Source organism: Phallusia mammillata, unplaced genomic scaffold (assembly GCF_965637545.1).
Source record: "Phallusia mammillata unplaced genomic scaffold, kaPhaMamm4.hap1.1 HAP1_SCAFFOLD_173, whole genome shotgun sequence".
Lineage (NCBI taxonomy): Eukaryota > Metazoa > Chordata > Ascidiacea > Phlebobranchia > Ascidiidae > Phallusia > Phallusia mammillata.
This window is the reverse complement of record NW_027648910.1, coordinates 4,264-25,409: the sequence shown is the minus strand read 5'-3', so window position 1 is coordinate 25,409 and position 21,146 is coordinate 4,264. Positions and strand designations below refer to the sequence as shown.

Below are 21,146 nucleotides of genomic sequence, written 5' to 3'. Positions count from 1 at the left end.
TCCCACTTGGATGGGCATTGGCAGGACCTGTCTCTAAAAAGTCAACTGATTTGTTTTCCGTCAACTTTACTCAAGTTGCCGATGATTCGCTGCACGAGAAGTTAGAGCGAATGTGGAAGACCGACTTTCAAGATACCAACGCCGACGCGATGCCTATGTCGCGTGAAGACCGGTACGTCTTGGATAAAATGAAAACCAGTGTGCAATTTAAGCAAGGTCATTACGAGTTGCCGTTGCCATGGCGCCCGAACGCACAACCGCTTCGGTGCAACCGGGACATGGCGCTAAATCGTTTGGGTTCTTTGGAACGTCGCATGAGACGCGACGCCGTGCTACGCGATGCGTATACAAAGACGGTACAGGGTTACATAGCAAAAGGCTATGCCGAAGAGGTTCCAGAGGAGGAACAGTCTGCAGAGGTAGTATGGTACCTGCCGCATCACCCTGTCACAAATCCACACAAGCCCGGAAAGGTGCGGGTAGTTTTTGACTGTGCTGCAAAATACCGCGACCAGTCGTTGAATGATGCTTTACCTCCAGGGTCCGGATCTGACCAATTCCTTAGTAGGAGTTCTTTCAAGGTTTCGGATGGAAAGGGTAGCTCTTGTGGCCGACGTGGAGGCCATGTTTCATCAGATACGTGTGAAGCCGACAGATTGTGATGCACTTCGGTTCTTGTGGTGGCCTGATGGCGATGTGTCGAAGAAGCCCACTGCACACAGGATGCTTGTTCATTTGTTTGGAGCGACTTCTTCCCCTTCCTGTGCGAGTTTTTGTCTTAAACAAGCCGCTGATGATTTGCGAAGCGAATTTCCAAATGAAGTCGTCGAGACGGTAGAAAAGAATTTCTACGTTGACGACTGTTTAAAATCCGTGTCGACTGAAGCAGAAGCAGTTCAGTTGGTCAAAGGTATTTGTGCACTTTTCAAGAAGAAGGGATTTCGGCTAACCAAGTGGCTTAGCAACAGCGAGCGAGTTCTCGCGTCTATTGATGAGGAGGAACGGGCTAAATCGGTGAAGGAGCTAGACGTGGATGGTTCCTCTTGCGAGAGGGTACTTGGTGTTCGATGGAACGTTTCGTCGGACGAGTTCGGTTTCAATATCGATGTAAAGCAGCCTACAGCCTACACCAGAAGGTCAATCCTGTCGGTGGTAAGTTCCTTATACGACCCTCTTGGCTTGTGGTCGTGGTGGCCAAGACGATGCAAAGAGATCTCTGCAGAAAGCAGCTGGGATGGGATGACGTTCTTTCCGATGAAGACTCCGAATCGTGGGCAAAATGGTTGCAGCAACTACCGCGGTTAGGAGACGTCGTTCTGCCAAGATGTGTGAAGCCCCACGATTTTGGTAAGGTGAGAAAAACGGAATTGCACCATTTTGCAGATGCGTCATCTACAGCTTACGGTGCGGTGACCTATCTAAGGATGGTAGACGAGCGAGGACGCATTCACTGCTCGTTTGTAATAGGCAAGGCACGCGTTGCCCCCCTGAAGACATGTTCGATTCCCCGCCTGGAGCTGACGGCGGCCGTTGTTGCAGCCAAGTTGGATCGACTTGTGAGAAAGGAGCTGCAACTGGACGAATGCAAATCCGTGTTCTGGACGGATTCGACTGCGGTTCTTCAAAGTATTCGCAACTGCAATAAGCGCTTTCCAGTGTTTGTTGCAAATCGCTTGGCCAAAATCGAGGATGTTTCCCGGCCTAGTCAATGGAGACACGTCAGCACCAAGGTAAATCCAGCGGACGAGGCGTCTCGTGGACTCAGTGTGAATAAATTCCTCAGGTCCAGCCGATGGCTTACTGGACCCCAGTTTCTTTGGGAGCAAGAAGATACATGGCCTTCCTGCCCAGACTTGTCGTCATTGCCAATCGAATTTCTTTTGGTAAAGAAAGAAACTCAAACCGTTTGTCTGGTCGCCAGCGAGTCCGCTACGGATCGCTTCATAGCCAGATACTCATCACTCAATCGGCTGAAAAGGGCTGTAAGCTGGTTGCTTAGATTCAAATCGATGTTGATGTCAAGGAGATTTCCTGCCAAATACAAAGTAACTACTGGGCAACTGACCGTTGTTGAACTCAAGGCTGCCGAGCTTGAGATCGTCAAGTATGTTCAAAAACGAAGTTTTCCGGACGTTATCGCTGCGATGTCGAAGGCCAAAGGCGAAGCCATTCGTTTACCAAAGAAAAAGAGAGCTCTTGGAAAGCTCAATCCAATTCTAGTCGATGGAGTTATGAGAGTTGGTGGAAGGCTCGAGCGTGCATGTGTCGAGTTTGATGTGAAGCATCCGATGATTCTTCCATACGACCATCGCATCCTGCGCGAAGAACTAAACCGGTGGAATCAAAGGCAGATTTACAAATATCTGCAACAACGTGAAATAGCGTGGAGCTTCAATCCTCCCACTGCCAGCCACATGGGTGGGGTTTGGGAGCGAATGATACGCTCTGTGCGCAAAATCCTCAACGCTCTGCTTTCGGAGCAGACCTTGTCCGATGAGAAACTGATGACGCTGATGGTGGAGGTCGAGGCCATCCTGAATTCTCGTCCCTTGGTTCCTGTGACGTTCGATTCGAAGGATGAGGAGCCACTTACACCAAATCACCTACTGCTGCAACGTGCAGCGCCGAATATGCCCCCTGGACTGTTTACGGGGAAGGACTGTTACCATCGTAACCGTTGGCGCCAAGTACAATACTTGGCCGACCAATTTTGGCGGCGATGGTCGCGCGAGTACCTGCCGACGCTAATGCCCAGATCGAAGTGGGCAAATGAACATTCTAATTTCGCAGTCGGTGACGTTGTGCTTGTAGCGGATGATAATCAGCCTAGGAGCAAATGGCTCCTGGGTCGCGTGACCGATGTGTTTCCTGATCGGAAGGGAGTAGTGCGCCAGGTGGTGGTTAAGACTCACACTGGTGCATTGAGACGCCCAATTGCAAAATTGTGCTTGGTATGCCGCGACGACGCGATGCGTGATTAGTTGTGTGTTTCTTTGTGTTCGCAATTACTGCCGATGTTTGTGTGTTATGTTGTAAATGTACTCCTTGGATTCGTACATTGTGGGGGGGTATGTTACATCTTATTTGCCAGTAATTGCCGATTTCTATTGATTCCCGCTTTTCCTCACTACAACTTGTGTTGTAACCTAGTGCGTTGTGTGACGTAACAATGGACTGCCAGTTTTGTGTGATAACGCAACGTGGTTTAGTTCTTTTCGTTGCTGACTTCCGTGGAGCACGGTGCTGAGTCGGTTGTTGTAGAAAAGCTGTTTATTGTCGTGTTGACGATTAATGGTGAGTCACTTTGTATATATGTGTTTAATGACTCAATATTGTGAATTACCATAATGAATGCTAACCGCTGTGAATTTGACCTAAACTGCAATGACCTAAACGTCATTTCCCTTTTTTAATAGTCGTACTGTACGTGTAGTTGGGTTCATTCAAGTTGCTAAAGTTGTAATTGTTTACGCAGCGTTCTTGTACGATACTCACGTGAAGCGTGACTTTCTACACTGTTGCTCTACATAGCTTGGTAAGCATTGTGTATGACGTCATAATGGCATATTGTGGTCTCATGTTTTTATTGTGTATTTAGGTGTGTGACAGTGATTTCTGGGATCGCCCATGTTATTTGTTTTCTTCCGGTTCCCATAACAGTTGGTGAGCTTAAAGTTACATTCCTACATTTAAAGCACAGTGCTAATGCCATGTCTTTGTAGAAACCGTTTCCTATTCGTTTCCGATCGTTTCTATCGCCTCCCACCGTCCTCTTCATTCTTCATTGAAAGTGTTTGAATATAAGATCTACAAAACACCCTATCTGTGTGGACTGCTTGTTGGAGACCTTTAGGAATCGCGTTTCAATCCCCCCTCGTGTGACGTTCCGCGCTGTAACCGGGGCGCGTTCACGGGACGTTACACAGACATCAATTTGATTACCTTTCGCATGTCTCTATTATTTGGACATTAATCACACGAGCTTAGTCGCTCCGTGCACTCACGGAGCTTGCACATATATGCGCGAACAAATATGCAAAATAAGACACAATGCTCTGATCATTATCAGAAGCAATGTAGAGATTGAGTTTCACCCCAGACGTTTGTAAAAATCATTGGTACATTGTTGGTTCTAAAATCCAAAGGTTACAAAATTTGTAGCTCTGCGAATTTTTAGTAGCCAATGAAGATTTTTAGTAGCCAAGAACTGCATCGCTATGATGATTGTCGTAGGCGCAAAATTAATTTGATCAATTCAGAATTAGCAAATTTTAGTAAATTCTACTAACGTAAGAACTCGCATGGGATAAAGTTTGCCAAATAACGATAAATGGCGAAAAAAGGATTTGCGAATAAGTTTCAAGCAAATTGTGGAAAAATGATGAAGAAGAGGGCAATTAGTATTTGAGTGAGGTTTAATAAAAATATTAACAATAAAAGCAACTTAATACCTACTTGCTAACGTTACATTTAGTTCCCAACCGTATCCCAGTCTTTTTTTTTCTTCACTTCTGGTTGTTATTTCGGTTGATTTTTAAAGCTTCATATTATTAGCATTACTACAACCTGTCCTGGAGCAACTAAAATATAGTCACAAAATTTGTTTTGAGTAAAGAGTTAGAAAGCATTATCAGTAACCCTTTGAATCTAAAAGCCAAATATATTTGAGTTTTTGTTGATGTACAGCCGCCGGTACATACATTTCAAACTAAAACTACTTATAGGCTACTGCATATTATTGTATCCGCACCCGCTAGCTGTGCACTCCGAGCCTGAGGTTAATTGAAAGGCTCGCGCTAAGCCGTTAATTTATGGAACAGATTGAACCACTTGTTTTATTGCAAACAATGATTGAACCTATCCGTAAGTTTGCCGCGCAGGGTCAGAAATGGGTCGCGCCATGGTTCGTTTGTGTTCACTTAATGGGTCGCGCAGGGTCAGAAAATGGGTCGCGCCATGGTGATTCAATTCTGCCCAAATTCAATTCTATTGCTGCTTTAAGTGAACACAAACGAATTTACTTAACGCAGTAATAAAGTCACCTTACTCGACCACGCTGTACAGGAAAATATACCAATCATTACCACATAAATAATAGGACAAGTTAATCATGCGCAACTGAACGTGGAGATGGAATAGTTAGCGTTGATGAGTAAGTATTCGTACAATTTTTAGATTGGGGATTCACTTCTATCAGTGATCACGGTGCTGCAATGCCACAATGTGTGCTGCGTTATGCAAAATAATTGTCAAACTAATCGAGCTCGTGTGAAGAGCTCGTTCAGCCTGCAGCCATTTTTACATGGCCAGACTCCTGTGCGGCGACGACGTAGCCTCGAAATTGCAGTCCGTCTCGTTATCGAACAGCACAGTTAAAAGTCGAATCACAGACCTTTCACTGAATATACAATATCAAGTGGTCTCCCGAATAAAAAATAGAGCCGTACATTGAAGATATTATGAAGGAAAAATTTCAGTTTCATCAATCACATTAAACAAATAAATCATTTGTTTTTTAATTGTCTGTGTCTTTTTCTATTCCATGCAATTTAGAAAAAAATACATTTTTTAATGTTTGGGGCTTGGGTCGTGAGATGTTCATTAAACTCAGATTTGGGTCGCGGTCAAAAAAGTTTGAGAACCACTGGCGTATAACAAACAGTATATTTTGTCATCACATAGTAGAAATGAATTGTGATTTGACTGTTGTGTAAGCAAAAAGTTTTTTGGTTTTGGCAAATTGTAATAATATATGGATCATATTTTGTAAAGTTCGCACATATTTGGAATTATAAATATGGGAGAAATACGTTAATAGTGCCGCAAGGGATGATGAAACCATAAAGGTTACTCGGTACCGAGGCGTTGATAGAAAACTAAGTCGCATTTGTTAGTTTTTGTGGTTCGCTTAAAAACAAGTGGTGAAACTCGTGTTCTGTTTCGGAAAGGAAAATGATTAATCATTGTCGCAACCCGCAGAGCAGTTTTTGTTGTAATATCTACCACCAACGCACGTGGGTGAGATTCATCACATCCGATATAGCTTACCTCAGTCGCATTGTTTCTTTTTGTCAATGCTTGGTTTCAAAATGAAACGTTTTTTTTTGTTTTGAAAGGCACGCTCCCCCGCTTCGTAACTTAATAACAGCAGACTTACCACGCATGTTCAGTGAAACAACAAAACTTTACTTCTACTGCTGCTCAAATCTTATATCACACCAAGTATCTTTTTTACCACAAAACGTTCCATAGCTATTTATACATTTTTAATGCACGGGTAACAGGCGCAAAAGGCTGTGACTCTAGATAATCTCCTGGTAAGTGAGCAACTACGTGGCCGATTTTTCTTCCAAGTACATTATACTTGGTAAAGGATTGGGCTTCTGGCAGTACAAACCCAGAGAACAAAATTTAGTTTTACTTTAAACATGTCCAGTTTACGTTTTCAACTGCAGTTGATCAATCTGATTAGTAGAAATTTTCTTTTTAAACGAACATGAAGAAAAAAAAGTACTACACACCATCTACACTTCTGCTAAAACCACCAGCCACGATTTAGATGTGTTTGCTTAGAAGTATTTCGATCTTTTTTATTTTAAGATTGGCACACACTATGTAAATATTTTATCTAATGTTCAAAATCGGGGTACTTTATTCTACACATGTCTAGTATACCAGGGTGTGCAAGTTGTAAACCTTTAGCCGGGAAAGCTTAAACCAAAAAGATCTAACTGCTTTAGAGTATTAAAGTAACAACGTAAGAGGATCAAACTGCTTCACACATAAGTAATAATCGTGGCAGGTGTGTTTCATTTTCTTTTTTAAACAAATTTGTTTCAAATTTTTTCAAATTTGTTTATAGTTTCTACTCTTCTACAGATAACTCAACAATAGATATTATTTTATTGATGTAGATTGATAATTAGATTTTCTATTAGTCAGATATATTTACCAACAATGCGAAGGTGGTAATGTAAACCGGATATGTTGTTTATTCCAATGGCGAGGCGGTGCCAATGGTAGAACTGAAATTTTTACTGAAGGTTTAGAACAGTGGTTCCCAACCTTTTTGTATTCAGGGACCGCTTTTATAAATTTTTTGGGTCCGCGGACCCCCAACGTAATTTAGTCTTGTTGTGTTTTTCGTTTACTTCATTATACGTTATTATACTTTCGCTTTTGGGGGCAGAGTTTTAATTCAACCTTCACAGTCCTTCAATCTCAATAAATTTCTGTGCTGTAGCAGTCAATGCAACACAGAGATAAATTTTCTGGTGTACAAAACTTACAACAAAGCACAACAAATTGTATTGTTAATGTGTGTTGTGTCACAAAAGTTTTCCTGATCCAAGGATTTGGTAAACAGTTTGCACTCATATGCAGGATTGTAAAAACCGTTTGGGAATTCAAAAATGTTACTGTTGTTTTTGCTTCTACAAATGTTTGCCTCCATGGACACCCTGAAACCATCTCACGGACCCCTTGGAGGTCCGCGAACCCCAGGTTGGGAACCACTGGTTTAGAATATTGCATGTAGTCTATTTTATGGGGACGTAGGCCTACTAAAATTCTATGGGGACGTAGGCCTACTAAAAAGAAAAGTGGTTACTTTGAGATTACAAAAGTATGGCAAACATTCCTAATCGTAAACAAATACAAACTGAAACTAAAACATTTTACCTCCACAAATTAAATCTACAAGAGACTACCTTACTATAAACATACACGTATTTTTCAGCTACCGTATAATTATAGTAGAAATGTTGTAATGTATGCCAGAGGTTTAGCAATAGCACAAGTTAAAGTATTTGTTATTTTACTAAACATATACATGTAGTGTTGGGAGTTAGTCGGTTCGCACCGGTTCTGTAGAACCGTTTCAAATTTTGTGAGATCAGCGAACCGGTTAGCAATACTGGTTAGTGCCAATGGACGGTTTGTAACAGAACCGGCTGAAAAATATTATTTTTGAAATAGAACCGGCTAACAAAAAATTTGAATCCCACCACTGCATACGCACTAATATTGTTTTTTTAAATGTTTATGATGGTTTCCACGCCTTTATATTCACACATTCTATTTCAAAACTAAACATTTCCACGAAGAAACAATGCCACTGAGGCAGTCTATATCGGATGCGTTATATTCACCCACGTGTGTTGGTGGCAGATATTGCAACACTAACGCTATTTCCTTTTCAAAACTGAGTACGAGTCCCAGCAGTTTATTTTGGTGCGAACCAGAAAACTAATGTAAACATTTTATTCAAATCTATGTCCAGTTCCCTGGGCAAAAGTTGGAACGGTTCAAAACTATTAAGTTTCTTCTGCAATTTTATTCCAAATTGTTTTAAAACAGATCGTACCACTACGCAACTTTTTACTGTAACATAACAATGCCGTTAAAAACGCTGAAGAATTTTACTGGAAATTGTTACCTAATGGCATGTCCAATATGCTTGTAAACATACCAATGCTTTTTGGGCCGAACTTGAGGTTCTGTGTAAGCAAAAGTGCGGTTCTGATACGGGTGTTTCTATACCAGGCCACTTTAGTTTCGTATTTTCACCTTGGTAAATTGAACTTCAGCCTAATTCGTGTTGTATTTAAACTGACTTTAAGGTTGGCGTCGGTTTTCGTACGTCTTTTCGGGTCCTGGCCAGGTTATGGCCCCAAACTTACGCAATGAACTAAAAGAAACAAATTACAAGGATTTGAACAGCTCAGAGCAGTGATCAAATAAAACTACCGCACCGTCCAATAGGAATTATGGTACAAAATCGATTATGTTGTTTTTACGAGTTGGGGCTTGATAAAACGCGCAGTGAAAGACAACACCGTTTTTGGAGGACTTAATACGCTTCGCAACAGAAGAGCCTTTACCGTATTGTATTTATGTTGCGAAGCTTCATGTTAAAAGACACTTCTGGTCAAAAAATGAGGTAAAAATAGCTATACTGCAATTCGAATGACATACGGGACAAATTTTTGCATGAGAACAGTAGCTTTGTAAAGGTGCGATTTTAAAACATTTTAACCAGCTATATTCAAGTACTAGTTTAAGAATGTTGACAGTGGAACACAACTGCAATGCATACTTCGTGTGGATAGCTTTTACCCGACCCAACAGGACAAATCGCGGAAAAAAGGCTCCAGCAAACACACAAAACATCGCATACCATCCGTTTTAGAACCGGTAGAAAGGTGAAGTTTCAAACCTGTACTTGCCACAAAACCCAAAAAATTTTGGAAAAGATTTTGGTAACTTAAAATAAACGGAAAAAATAAAATGTAACTTAAAATAAGCTGACAAAAGTGTGAAAATTTACCTTTCCACCTGCTCTAGAACTGGAGATATGCGATGTTTTGTGTGTTTGCTGGAGCCTTTTTTTCTTGGTTTGCCCTAGTCACGTAGGTTGAAAACGTCCGTCCTGCAAAAGTGTAAGTGCTTAGTAAGCGCCTGTATGCGTGTCGCATTCTGCCTTTTTCTGGTTGCAACGTTCACCCAACGTATATTGCACGCTCCCCAGATTTCGGCAACTATTACTAAAATAGGCCGGCCGCAATGCCTTCTACTTATTGTCATGCCGATTCGTGTAATGTTGTAATATGAGCTTTAGGTTATGCATTTGGTTGAATTTGTGTTTGTAAAAATAACTGCAAGATTATGCCATATCAAATGTTTATGATTTATTGTTGTTGAACCTCACCAGTGATAAAAATGTGCAAAGAAAAAGGAAAAAAAATCTGTCTAGTGTTGTTGGCTGCAGCGCAATTTGCCTTGTGCATTCTTGCTTTGGTATTGCCGGAATTGTTCATGGGGATCGTGTCTAAGTAGCGTTATTTTTATGTTGATATATAATATTAGTTGTCGCTTAAAACTTTTAGCATTCTTTTATTGAAATATTGGAAACTGTTTGTTTTGCTTTGGTATAACCTAAACACTTTATTAACATTTCACTGACTTACGAGATAAATATGCATGCAGAGAAAATGCCGAAAACTTTTTGGAAGGTGCACATGAAGAGGAAGACAATTATCCGACAAACCCGACAATGATTGAAATCCAAATTGGGTTCTTTGAGAGCATTATCAACAGAACCATACATTATACCAATCGGGAAGGTGGGTGCAAAACATTTTTAAAGAATATTCTTCTACAATTGATGTAAGCCTTGGAGTGTTGCCGTTTATAAGCATATTGTTTTTTAATAAGTTATTAATAATAAGCACTGGCTTTAAATTCTTAGGCTGATTGACCATTTGTTTATGTCTAATCTTGAGCCATCCAGGGTTCAAGTTCCATTGTGTTGTTTAGGTTTGGTTGGAGTTTTCGGTTTCTCCTTGTTGGCGACCTTGTCTTCATTTTTTACCTTGATCTATTCAATACAACTGCTATGCAGTTGCGGAGAAAGTTGTGGAAACGTCTGCAAGTGTATCAGCGACAAATTGAAAAAGTTGACTAAGAGTAATTATTCTACTGGTGGGTAATTGTTAACCCCCAATCAAATGGGATACAGAATCAATATTAGGGTTCGCCTTTTTTCTGCTGTACCTAATTAAAACCATTTTCAAAATCAACGTTTAAAGTTAAATTCAACCAACATTAACAACAACATTGTATAAGCTCGTTCTGATTAATACCTTGATGAAAAATAAGGCGGTTGAAGACATAATGCAGAAATTGCAACAATCGCTGTTAGAGGCGCTTTGTTAGTAATGACAACAGCGGTTTTCGAAACGTCCGCATTTGAATGTTTAAGTATGTACAAGGTCTTTGGCAGTTTTGCCCTTGATTAACAATAACGATGGGTTAAACTCAGGACTTTTTGTTAATGTATAAAACCTGCTAATGTATTAAGTTATATTAAGATCTTTTTTACCTCATAGAGGTGACGTAGTGGGGCCACATATTAGGCTGTAAAAATCTAAAATTTGTTTTCCTTGAAAACATGCGGCACCTTTTCTTGTTTTGTGTAGGTATGTCAAGCGTTATTGTTGCCGCCATGACTGGATTTTCAGCTTCTGATTTAGAGGGAGGAAACGTGGGAGCAAATTTTTACCTACAAGTGTGTGCTGCGATATGTTCAGCCCTTATCTCTCTCGGCAAAGCTTTGATTAAAGGCCGAAACGCTGGTGAAGTGCATACCGAACCCAACGTAAAACTGGATTATTTTTAATATTACAAAAGTCATTTTCGATTTTACTGATGAATTCGTTTTGTGCTTTTAAACCTAAAATAGCGATTAATTGCCTTGGCTGAAATAATGTAAATATGTCTTAATCATGTGGCACATGGCTCTTTTAAATTGCTGGTAAAATTTGCCTAATCGTTACAGAATTCTACGGAAAATTCGGTTTTGTTTCCGACATGTGCTTTTATTTTATTCCTGATGGAGTTTACAGTTATTTAATCGAAAATGTTATAATCGGAAAAAAAACATTGGTGATGCTCTTATGTTTTGTATAAATTTTTGAGGCCGAAAGACAAGAGCATTTTGTTTTACATTGGGTTGTCTGACGACCGAACAAATTGATTTGTGCTTGTTTAAAAGTGAATAGAAGAACGACAATTAATCCTAACCAGTTGCATCAACTTAAAAAGTTATAACTTCGAATTCAAATAATTTTGGAAGATAGGTTGTTCAAAAAGCTGAGAATTAAAACTACTTGCTTGACAAACAAACTTGGGCGTTGTTTTAGCCCAAGGGTGGGGAACCTGCGGCCCGCGGGCCGCATGTGGCCCGCTTGCCTTTTTAATGTGGCCCGCGTCGGATTTTCGTTAAAGTATACCACATAGCACTAAAAACAGTAAAATGCTTATGTACAAACATCTCCTAGAAATGACTTCGACATATATAAGCTATTGCTGCCAGGCATAGTATCAAGTTTAAAGAGCTCTTCTGGCAAATGTGATTTTATTCCGACGTTTCGACGTCCTATACAGGTCGTCTTCATCAGGGTAAATAACACTGAATGCGACTAGCACAGTGCACGATAAACAAAGGAAAAAAGGAAAAAAAGAATAGAACGCAAGCACGTAACAACGCAACGAAAACACCGCGCGATAACAAATGATTGACCCTCTAATCTTTAAGCAGGTGCCTGTAGCACGCTGGAAGCATCACGTCTGTTTTGATGTTCATTGTGTTGACCCGTTGGTGAATATTCCATGACTCAAGAAATAGTCTTTTCCTGTAGTCAGGCTCCCGGGCCACAACAGAAGCCGCATTGAAATCAATACGGTGGCCTTGTGATACCGCGTGATTGGACAGGGCCGACTTCTTTGCGTCGCTGTTGGCAACATCCCGCTGATGCTCTTTTCGGCTTCGACATTTTTGGTAATTTATATTCAATATCTCTCCATTCCACATTATGACGTAAACTTACAAAAAAATGCCACGCATTCAACCGCTTGCTATGATTGTGACGTAACAGTTACTGGATTGCCTCTCCTTGCAGTAACAAATCATTTGTCATGTGTTGTTAGTTTTAGATCAGTAATAGAGGTAGGGTGTTTTAACTCTTATTTTTTGGCGAAATAAGTGATAAACCTGTATGCCTTGTTTGTTGCAAACATGTAGCAGCAAAGAAAAAATCAAATATGGAGCGATAAAATATAAAACCACTTGTGTGCTTTGGGTATTTTTACTCGGAATTTGAAAATAAATAAATATTTGGCCCGCCCGAAACTGTTGTGCAATTCATGCGGCCCGCAGTACTAAGTAGGTTCCCCATCCCTGTTTTAGCCCATTGTAGATATATTTAAATGATGCAATTGAGAGCATGAAATTAATAGAAATCTACAAATTAAAATGTTTTGTTAATGATCTTTTCATTCGACACGAAAAAAGACTAAAAACACAGTTAGAAAACATAAATGTGAATGCACTTGGTGCGTTGGTGGACAGAACCGCAAAAGCTGGTCCACGCAGTATAAATGAGAAGTTCAAGTGTATATTTCTTGTTTGCAATGAAACGGACGTTTTTACTCGTTGTTTAATTGCGACGATACTTGCACATGGTAAATATTTTCTTATTAATGAAATCTCCATTCAAGTAAAGCAATGAGGTGCGACGATTCAGGGTCATTAAATCTGTTTGTTTTCAGACACTGATTATGCTTATAAAGCGAAATGCATTTGCTTTTGTTAAACAAATAAAACACAGTTACCGATTTAGTGGTTTTCACGCCGAAATTTCCTGACATTACTTACACCCATAAAAAGGGAAAATAGCTGGAAAAGTTTTTCGTGTAAGTATTTTTATTTTAAATGTTATACTCAAGCAACAACGAATGTCCTGATGGTATTTCGTGTTGTTTTTACTTTTCAGCCGCCAAAAGTTTACAATTACAGTTACAATTGAAATGCTGTGTATTTACACTTCTAAGGTAGATAAAACTATTAAATGTAAGACATATCCTAGCAAAAAATAATTGCCACAAAGCAAGACACAGACGAAGTCCAGAGTATTTTTATTTTTTCCGTATGCTGAACAGTAAATTACTCTAAAAACAACAAAATTTATCTTTATACGGCTAAAACCTATGTACGCAAATTTATAGAGAGTACAACCCAGGACACTCCCGGGGACGATTACTATTAGTTGCGCTCCGGACCATTCGGCCAAGTTCCTGACCTGGGGCGGCATTATGAACACTTCCTCGCTCGCTAACTTACCGAGCTCGGTAAAAAAATCTTTAGCGAGGACTTAACGAGCGAGGAACTCGGTAAAGTATTTAGTATTACGAAGTGTCCTCGCAAACGCCTCGCTAAAGCCTGACGCAAATACGAGAGAATGCGTCAAAATCGTAAGAAAAAAGACGTCTGACTCAGCAAAATCGTCACGCCGCGCTATGCGACACCTTGCGATAAACAATTTTCGCCTGTCATTTATGCTGTTTTTAATGTAAATTTGCAATATAACCTCAAAATGTTTGGATTTCCTAATTTATGGACAGTTTGGAATTTGTTTATTTGATAAAGTAGCATAAGAACATCAAGAAACATTGCAAGAATTTATTGAAACGTGGACAACAGTTGAAATGGAAGTTTCATATCTTAGAAAAGGTGCAAAAAATCTGTTGGTATATTTTTTATGAAAAGAAAACGTTGAAGCTTCATAACAATACGGTAAGATCTGTGATTAACGTAAGTTTGCACTTCATAAAATGATTTACAATTTCTAACTGGTGACATTAGGGTGATTTTCATTTATGTTTGAAACAATGACAACTTTATTATACCTAAACACATGTTTTGTACAACTCATTTTATAAGGTTTTATGGTTTGCATCTTCAATTAACCATCCCAATATTACATATGCATTTTTCAATTACAGATTTAAAAAAAAATAAGAACCAGTGTCCTCATTACAAAGAGACAGACCAAAACCATGATGCAGAAAGAGGCTTGCTGGACACACAAAATAAGTCCAAATTGGAGCATTGTGACCAAAATTACAGGTCAAATTTGACTGCTGTAAAGCTGAAAAAAGTACAATCAGCCTTGGGCTTCTTTACATTTTTATTCAGTGTTAATGTACATGGTGTTTGTATTATGTGCATTAGTGTTTCTGTCTATTACCCACCTCACATGGTAATTTAGAACAACTCAATTGTAAATTTCTTCAAAGTTTTTGTGTTTTATTTGTTTTCTCGATTCTTTCATTTCGATTTTATTCATGTAATGCTACACTGTCACTTTTTGTTTCTAATAAACACAAGTACCTGCTGTTTGAATAATCATGTTAGTGACCTGGAATCACTTCAGTATCTGGCAATATTGTCATGCAGATCATTACATTTATTGTGGAGGTTCCTCAATGGCAGTGTTTGCAGGCAGAGATTTGAGACACATTACAAAACGGACAAGAAATTTAAAAAATAAAAAATACATGACAATGTTATAAATTTAACACAAAATAACTACTGTGATCAAAAAAAACAATCTATTTTGACACGTTCATCTTATAGCTAGAGTGTTGAAAGAAAAATGGAAAGTGTAAAAACTTTGAGTCACTACCACACGGACGGTTGGTACAATGGCTTAAATGTTGTGTTTGCCCAAATTAGATTTCTTAAACTGTATTGCGCACACGGAAGTCTATAATAAGGACTTGTTCTTCCAGCATCAGATACTTTTTACCGGAATTTTTGCAACTTATTTTAACTGGAAAATGTGTAAATCCTCGTGAATTGATGGCATCAATCCAATACAGTTATTCTTCGCAAACGCCATTTTAAAATTTAATTAAAACCGACATTTACTATTTTTCTTCGTTTGTACAAACTTTTACCAGCATAATACGTAGCCACAATTGATTTCCGACGTGACTGTGTGACTTTTTCAACAACAATTTGGCGTTAGCGAGTGGTCTGAGGTCCTCGTTAGTTAGCGAGGAGTTTAGCGAGACGGGGGTTCGTAATACCAAATCTCAACTTAACGAGGTCGTGCGTCAATACCGAGCTCGCTAAACTTAGCGAGATGTGTTCGCAATGCCGCTCCTGATGTCTTGGTATGGGTTAAGCACTTCAATGGTGTTTGAGGCTCTACCTAGCGGGATACAAATAACCAAAATCTTGTCCACTTAATTTGTTATACCATTGCATTTCAGTTAGAGCAATATAACTTACATTATCGGGCAGGAACTTGGCCGAATGGTCTGGCGCGCCTGACCCACATACAGACATAAAAAATCCTGATCGGGATTCGTCCCCGGGAGAGTCCTGGGTTCAAACCCCATGAATTAAAAATCAAAAAAAAAAAAACATTTACCAGTTGGTACATAGGTTGTGACTGGTTTGTTAGCTGTGGAAAAACAGCCTAAGAGGAGCATCAGTCTTTTTTGAGATTTACAAAATAATTTTTATTCGGTTAGCTTTCCATAGACGTGCAATACTGGGTCTGTTTAAGTTTAATTGTAGTTTGTAGATGTACAGTATATTTGTAGGCGTATTTTTTTCGATACTTTAAAATTAGTTTGTGATTAATTTGTGGCAAGTTTATAGGTAAGCGCTATTCCTATTTTAATAGGAATTAAAAGCAATTTGAACTTAAGTATTTTGCTAACAAACATTATTCAATACCAATTGTACTCCACCCAGTCAGTGGCTTTGCAAAGATGCAAACTTATTTAGCTTGAATTGGAACTACCTGTTTGCATTTGAGAATATACGAAATGTTTGGGTCGTTTACAGATGAATATCTTGAAACTTACAGCTTTAGCTGCACTGGTAATGACAACAGCGTTTGTCGAAACGTCTGCACTATGATTTACTTTTGTGATCTCTTTTTTTGATATTAAAGAAGATACTTTCGTACATAGTGTTGCTATTCAAACCTTTTGCATATAGGCCTAAATGCCCTAACGTAATTCCGTTTTCGTGGCATCTGTGAAACCATAGTATACTAACATGGTAGTCCATCTATTGTTTCCGTCACGCATGACTAACACTGCACGCTTGTCGGATGTTTGCATTGAGTTGTATGGTTTAAGACAGTGGTTCTCAAAGTATGGGTCGCGACCCAAACATGGGTCGCGCAGGGTCAAAAAGTGGGTCGCGCTATGGTGATTCAATTCTGCCCAAACGAACAATTACTGCATTAAGTAAACACAAACGAATTTACTTAATGCAGTAGTAGTAAAGTCCCCTCACTCGACCACGTTGTACAGAAAAATGAACTAATCATTGCAACATACTGACAATAGCCTTCCAATTTTACTGTGGCAATTGTTACGTCATAGCACGGGGAATAGAAGTTAATCATACGAAACTGAACGTGGAGATGTAACAGTTAGCGTTTGAGGATGAGTAAGTATTCGTACAAGGAAACATTTTTAGATTTGGGGTTCACTTCTATCAATGATCATGGTGCTGCAAAGCCACAATGTGTGTTGTGTTATGTAGAATGTCGAATCGAACTCGTTAAACCTGCAGTCATTTTGACATGGGCAGACTCCTTTGCGGCGACGACGTGGTCTCGAAATTGTTACATTTTTTGATATTTGAAGCTTGGGTCGTGACATGTTGATAAAACTAAGATTTGGGTCGCGGTCAAAAAAGTTTGAGAACCACTGGTTTAAGAGAAGCCAAACGGCAAAACTTCACTTGTTTAGTTGGTTTTATGCATCTGCCGTGCGTAATAATACTACACTCAGTTGCTATTTTGTTGTTGGATAGTGTTTAGTGCAGGTTTTATCTTTTTTATTACGTTTTAAATGCTTGGATAACGCCTATACATCTTATAACGCGTTGACTCCCGTCATTGTAATTTGTGCGCAGTTTTACCCAACTATTGAAGGGTACATAGGATTTATTACAGTTACATAAATAGCTCAGTTTCAATTTAATTTTAAGAATGGAAAATCAAACTTCTCTAAACTGGCTGCACCTTTCCAAGGAAATATTTGATGAACTTTTGTTCAACGACTTCGACCCCGAAAAGGAACTGTGGACAGACGACAGGTCAAGTTTTGACGATGACCATATTTTATCCCAAGTTGCTCATTTTAAACTATCAGCCAAGGGTATATTTTTAGTAAAAGAGTGGGTCAGTCATTACAGAAAATTTCAAGATCAGGTTTTTCTCATGAAGGAATATGCAAAAAGTGCTGCGAAGCAAAAAGTTTATTTGAAGAAGATTTTAAGGCCCCAAAATTGTTGTTAGATGTTATTACCATCATCATAAACTCCAAGAAAAGTCCTGCAGAAACAAGCCAAATCGCTATGATCAGTAACATGGAGTCAGACACAATAGAGTATTTGGGAGGTTACGTTTTGTTGAAGGCCAAAAAAAAGTTTACACATGGAAGTCAAATTGTTAGCAAGCTGTCCAACATGCAACCACAGGGCCAGCTTATTTCCTTAATGGAGCAAAAGTCTGGGAGCCTCACATATCCATCATCAGAGTTTCTGCAGCTTTTACATAGTGTTTATCTCAAATGTTCAAGAGAAAGTTTTCGCCCAGCAAACAAAATAGACTTTGTTGCTGTATTACAAAAAGTTTACAATGATCCCCATTATCAAAGTTTCAAAGTTAAGACATGTGATATTCTGGAAGTTGATGTTGATGAAGAGGAGGTGACAAATTTTTTTTCAATATGTTGTGGATTTATTTATTCGTGTTCTATCATATACATTTGCTAAAAAGCTCTTTACAAAAATGTTTCAAAAGTCTACCCAACAATCCAAAGGATTACGAGGGGATCTGAAAAAAAAATGAAATAAATATGTTAAAATAGACTGTAATTGCTGTACCTGTACGATTTTGAGATTTTTTTCTAACAAACAACAAAATAATAAAAATAAATTAGCATCAGAGAAGAAGTTTTGTTTCTGACAGTTTTATAATAGCAAAATTAAGTATATATATTGCATATGTGCAATCAAACAACAAACACACTTCACTATTTCCTGTTGATTGGAGTTTTGCAAAGGTTAGTCCATGCATTGACTTTGCCAAATGTAGTGTTGCCCCCTTTAACCTTTTTTATAACTTTTCTGGTAGTAATGTGTTGAATCCCAACAGCAGCCTGATTAATGTCTGGATTTTGAGACCGGGAGCCTTGATTTCGCTTAATTCACAAGCACTATTAGTTATAACAGAATGATGTACTGTAAAATGTTGAATTCTGAGCACTTACTAAGTTACCAAAAAAAGCCTCTATCACATCCTGGGTAAATGTTCCAAGAGGCACTGAGCAACAGTAGTTGTCCAACAAGCGTCTTGCCAGACAAACATAGTTTTTTGTGGTAAACACTAGTCCTTCCAATGTTGGCAGGGCTAATATTCTATTTTTTTCTTTTGTTTGCTCAACTTCTTTCTAGGATAAGTTTCAGTTTAATCATTTTAAAGCAAGCAAATGCCACATTTTCTACCTTCCAGTCCAATAAATATGCCAGAAAATGTTTTTCTAGCCAGTCAAGGCGTTCATCTTGAGCACTTTTAATATAATTGAAATGGCCACAATTAATTATATCAAACCACCTAAAAAAAAAGGTTTAGAAAATATAGTACCATTTTTAAACATTGAATTTGTTACCGTGCAAACAATAAGACAAATTCTGAGGTTCCCTTGGCACCATCAATTAACTGAAGACATTTTCCCACCTTCCAACCGAGCACGTCCCTGGCTAAGCTCACTTTCATCTATAGTAATCAACATATATAATAACCAAACCATATGAGTAAACATTCAACTTACTTTGGAGTAGGGGTTAAGTTTGATGTGGGATTCCGTAAGCCTACACCTGCTAAGCAACAAAGTTTGTTGTTCTTTTTTATAAAGATCCTGAATATGAGTCCACAATATGTTTTGCTTGTTTTTACACATAAAGCGAACTCCACCAGGTTTTGAAGACAACAAAGAATTTCTTGTGGTCTTAATTTAAAAAAAAATACACCTTAGCAAAGACTTTTAACTGCAATGAACAAAATACTGACCTTTAACAAATGTGATGGGTCTGAACACAAAAATATTGGTCTCTCTGGGGCATATGGGTTGGGTGCTACATACGGGTTGTTTGGTGAGTAGTTGGACTGACTTACAAGTTTAAAAAAATTGCGATTTGCTGAACAACCATCACATATCACGGCATGAATCTGAACATTACGTGATTCACACTCCCACAAAAGATTCCAAAACAATAAAGACAATGTAACTGGAGGAGTGGACTTGGTTGGGTACCATGTAACTGGAATTGATATCTCATGGTGAAGGGAGCGTAGATAAAACACTGAAAGTACTGCATTTGTAATTGTTGTTGCTCAGTAAGCATTAATGCAGAACACAGTTACCGAGAATATGACTAGCTATGACAGGATCAGATTGATTTCCAACATCCCCATAGTCCACAAATCCAATTAGTTTACCATGACGAATTAAAAGATTTTCACGTACTGTCAATGGTGAAGCTGTTACATCTTAAAAAACTTAAGCAATAACAACTTACTTTTCATTTCATCCATAGTAATAATTGCAGGTAAAAAGTTATGTTCTTGCATTATCCTATCCAGTTCACTTATTGCATTAACATTTAAACCAGGTTCTTTTGAAAAGCTGTTTCTGTACAAAACAAATGTGTTTTCATAAAATTTTGTGATACAGGTTACCTATACATACAATTTACCTATACATTGCTATAGTGCTTTTTGATGGCAATGTTAAGACTCCTGAACTTTTAATATGTTCATAGGCACTGGGGGAGCAGGAATACAATTCAATAGCCCATCTTACTGTATCAGGATGATATCTACAACATATATGTTGTAAGCTGTGTTGTCAAAAGTTAAACAATAAAGTTATGATTACCTTTGGCCACATTGGAAAGAATTTGCATTTTTTATTTGGTCATCCAGAAACATTTTTTGCCATTCATTAAGACCGGTTTGGGCAAAAATTGACTGTATGAAACAAAATATTTTGTTACAATGGAGCCAACATTTTTCAAAAATGTAAAGATTTTAAACCTTGAAACTTTTTTTCTCATTACACACTATTTCACTTGAAACATCGGTAAATTGTTGCCCCTGCAAAATGACTGTTTAATGAACAGAGGTAGAGTTTGACAAATCAAACACTTTTTCCTTACCGATTTACCAACAACACTTATTTTTGCACATGAGTCACATTGATGCAGTCCACACACTATAAAAGAACAAAAACACTAATGGAATTTCATACTCCAAGTCAGTAATAGACAGTGGTACCAAAGCTACTAACTTAAACCTACCAATACTGCAGGATTTAGATCGCAAGGTGTTTGTCATAGAGATTTTATTGTCTAGGCACTGAAAAACTTGATGGGACAGAGTTGACATTGAATCACTGCCAGGGCAGCCCAAACAGATTGACATGTTTTCAATTTTGCCTAAAACATTATGTGTGTAAAAAATGTACGAAATACATCAGTTGCAAACACTTACTTAAAACACTGTGAAGTGTTTCATATCGAACATCACCAACAGAAAGTAAACTGGTATTGACAGGCCACCCATAGAAGGAAACTATTTTTATGTCAAGATTTTCACCAAACACTATTCTGTAAGGAAGATATAACCAACGTATGTGTACATACTTTATGCAAATGTTATCCATACTATATTCTATCTGCCTTGTATGAACCTACCTATATCTGGCAA

At 38.5% G+C, this 21,146-nt stretch overlaps 3 protein-coding genes across 3 annotated transcripts; all 3 read left to right on the top strand.

Annotated features, from left to right (window-relative positions):
* The first annotated feature begins 723 nt into the window (after positions 1-723).
* LOC145207814 (uncharacterized) lies at positions 724-1,305 on the top strand. The gene has a single exon (XM_080078799.1). The coding sequence runs from the start codon at positions 724-726 to the stop codon at positions 1,303-1,305; it is 582 nt and encodes a 193-aa protein (XP_079934925.1).
* Positions 1,306-1,424: 119 nt separating this feature from the next.
* On the top strand, positions 1,425-2,981 carry LOC145207816 (uncharacterized). Its single transcript, XM_080078800.1, has one exon. It carries the CDS (start codon positions 1,425-1,427, stop codon positions 2,979-2,981), a length of 1,557 nt encoding a protein of 518 aa, XP_079934926.1.
* A 6,638-nt stretch (positions 2,982-9,619) lies between these two features.
* LOC145207818 (uncharacterized) lies at positions 9,620-12,736 on the top strand. Its single transcript, XM_080078801.1, has 4 exons — positions 9,620-9,833; positions 9,988-10,124; positions 10,318-10,482; positions 10,980-12,736. The coding sequence occupies exons 1-4, from the start codon at positions 9,721-9,723 to the stop codon at positions 11,177-11,179; spliced, it is 615 nt and encodes a 204-aa protein (XP_079934927.1). The 5' UTR covers positions 9,620-9,720; the 3' UTR covers positions 11,180-12,736.
* Positions 12,737-21,146: the final 8,410 nt, after the last annotated feature.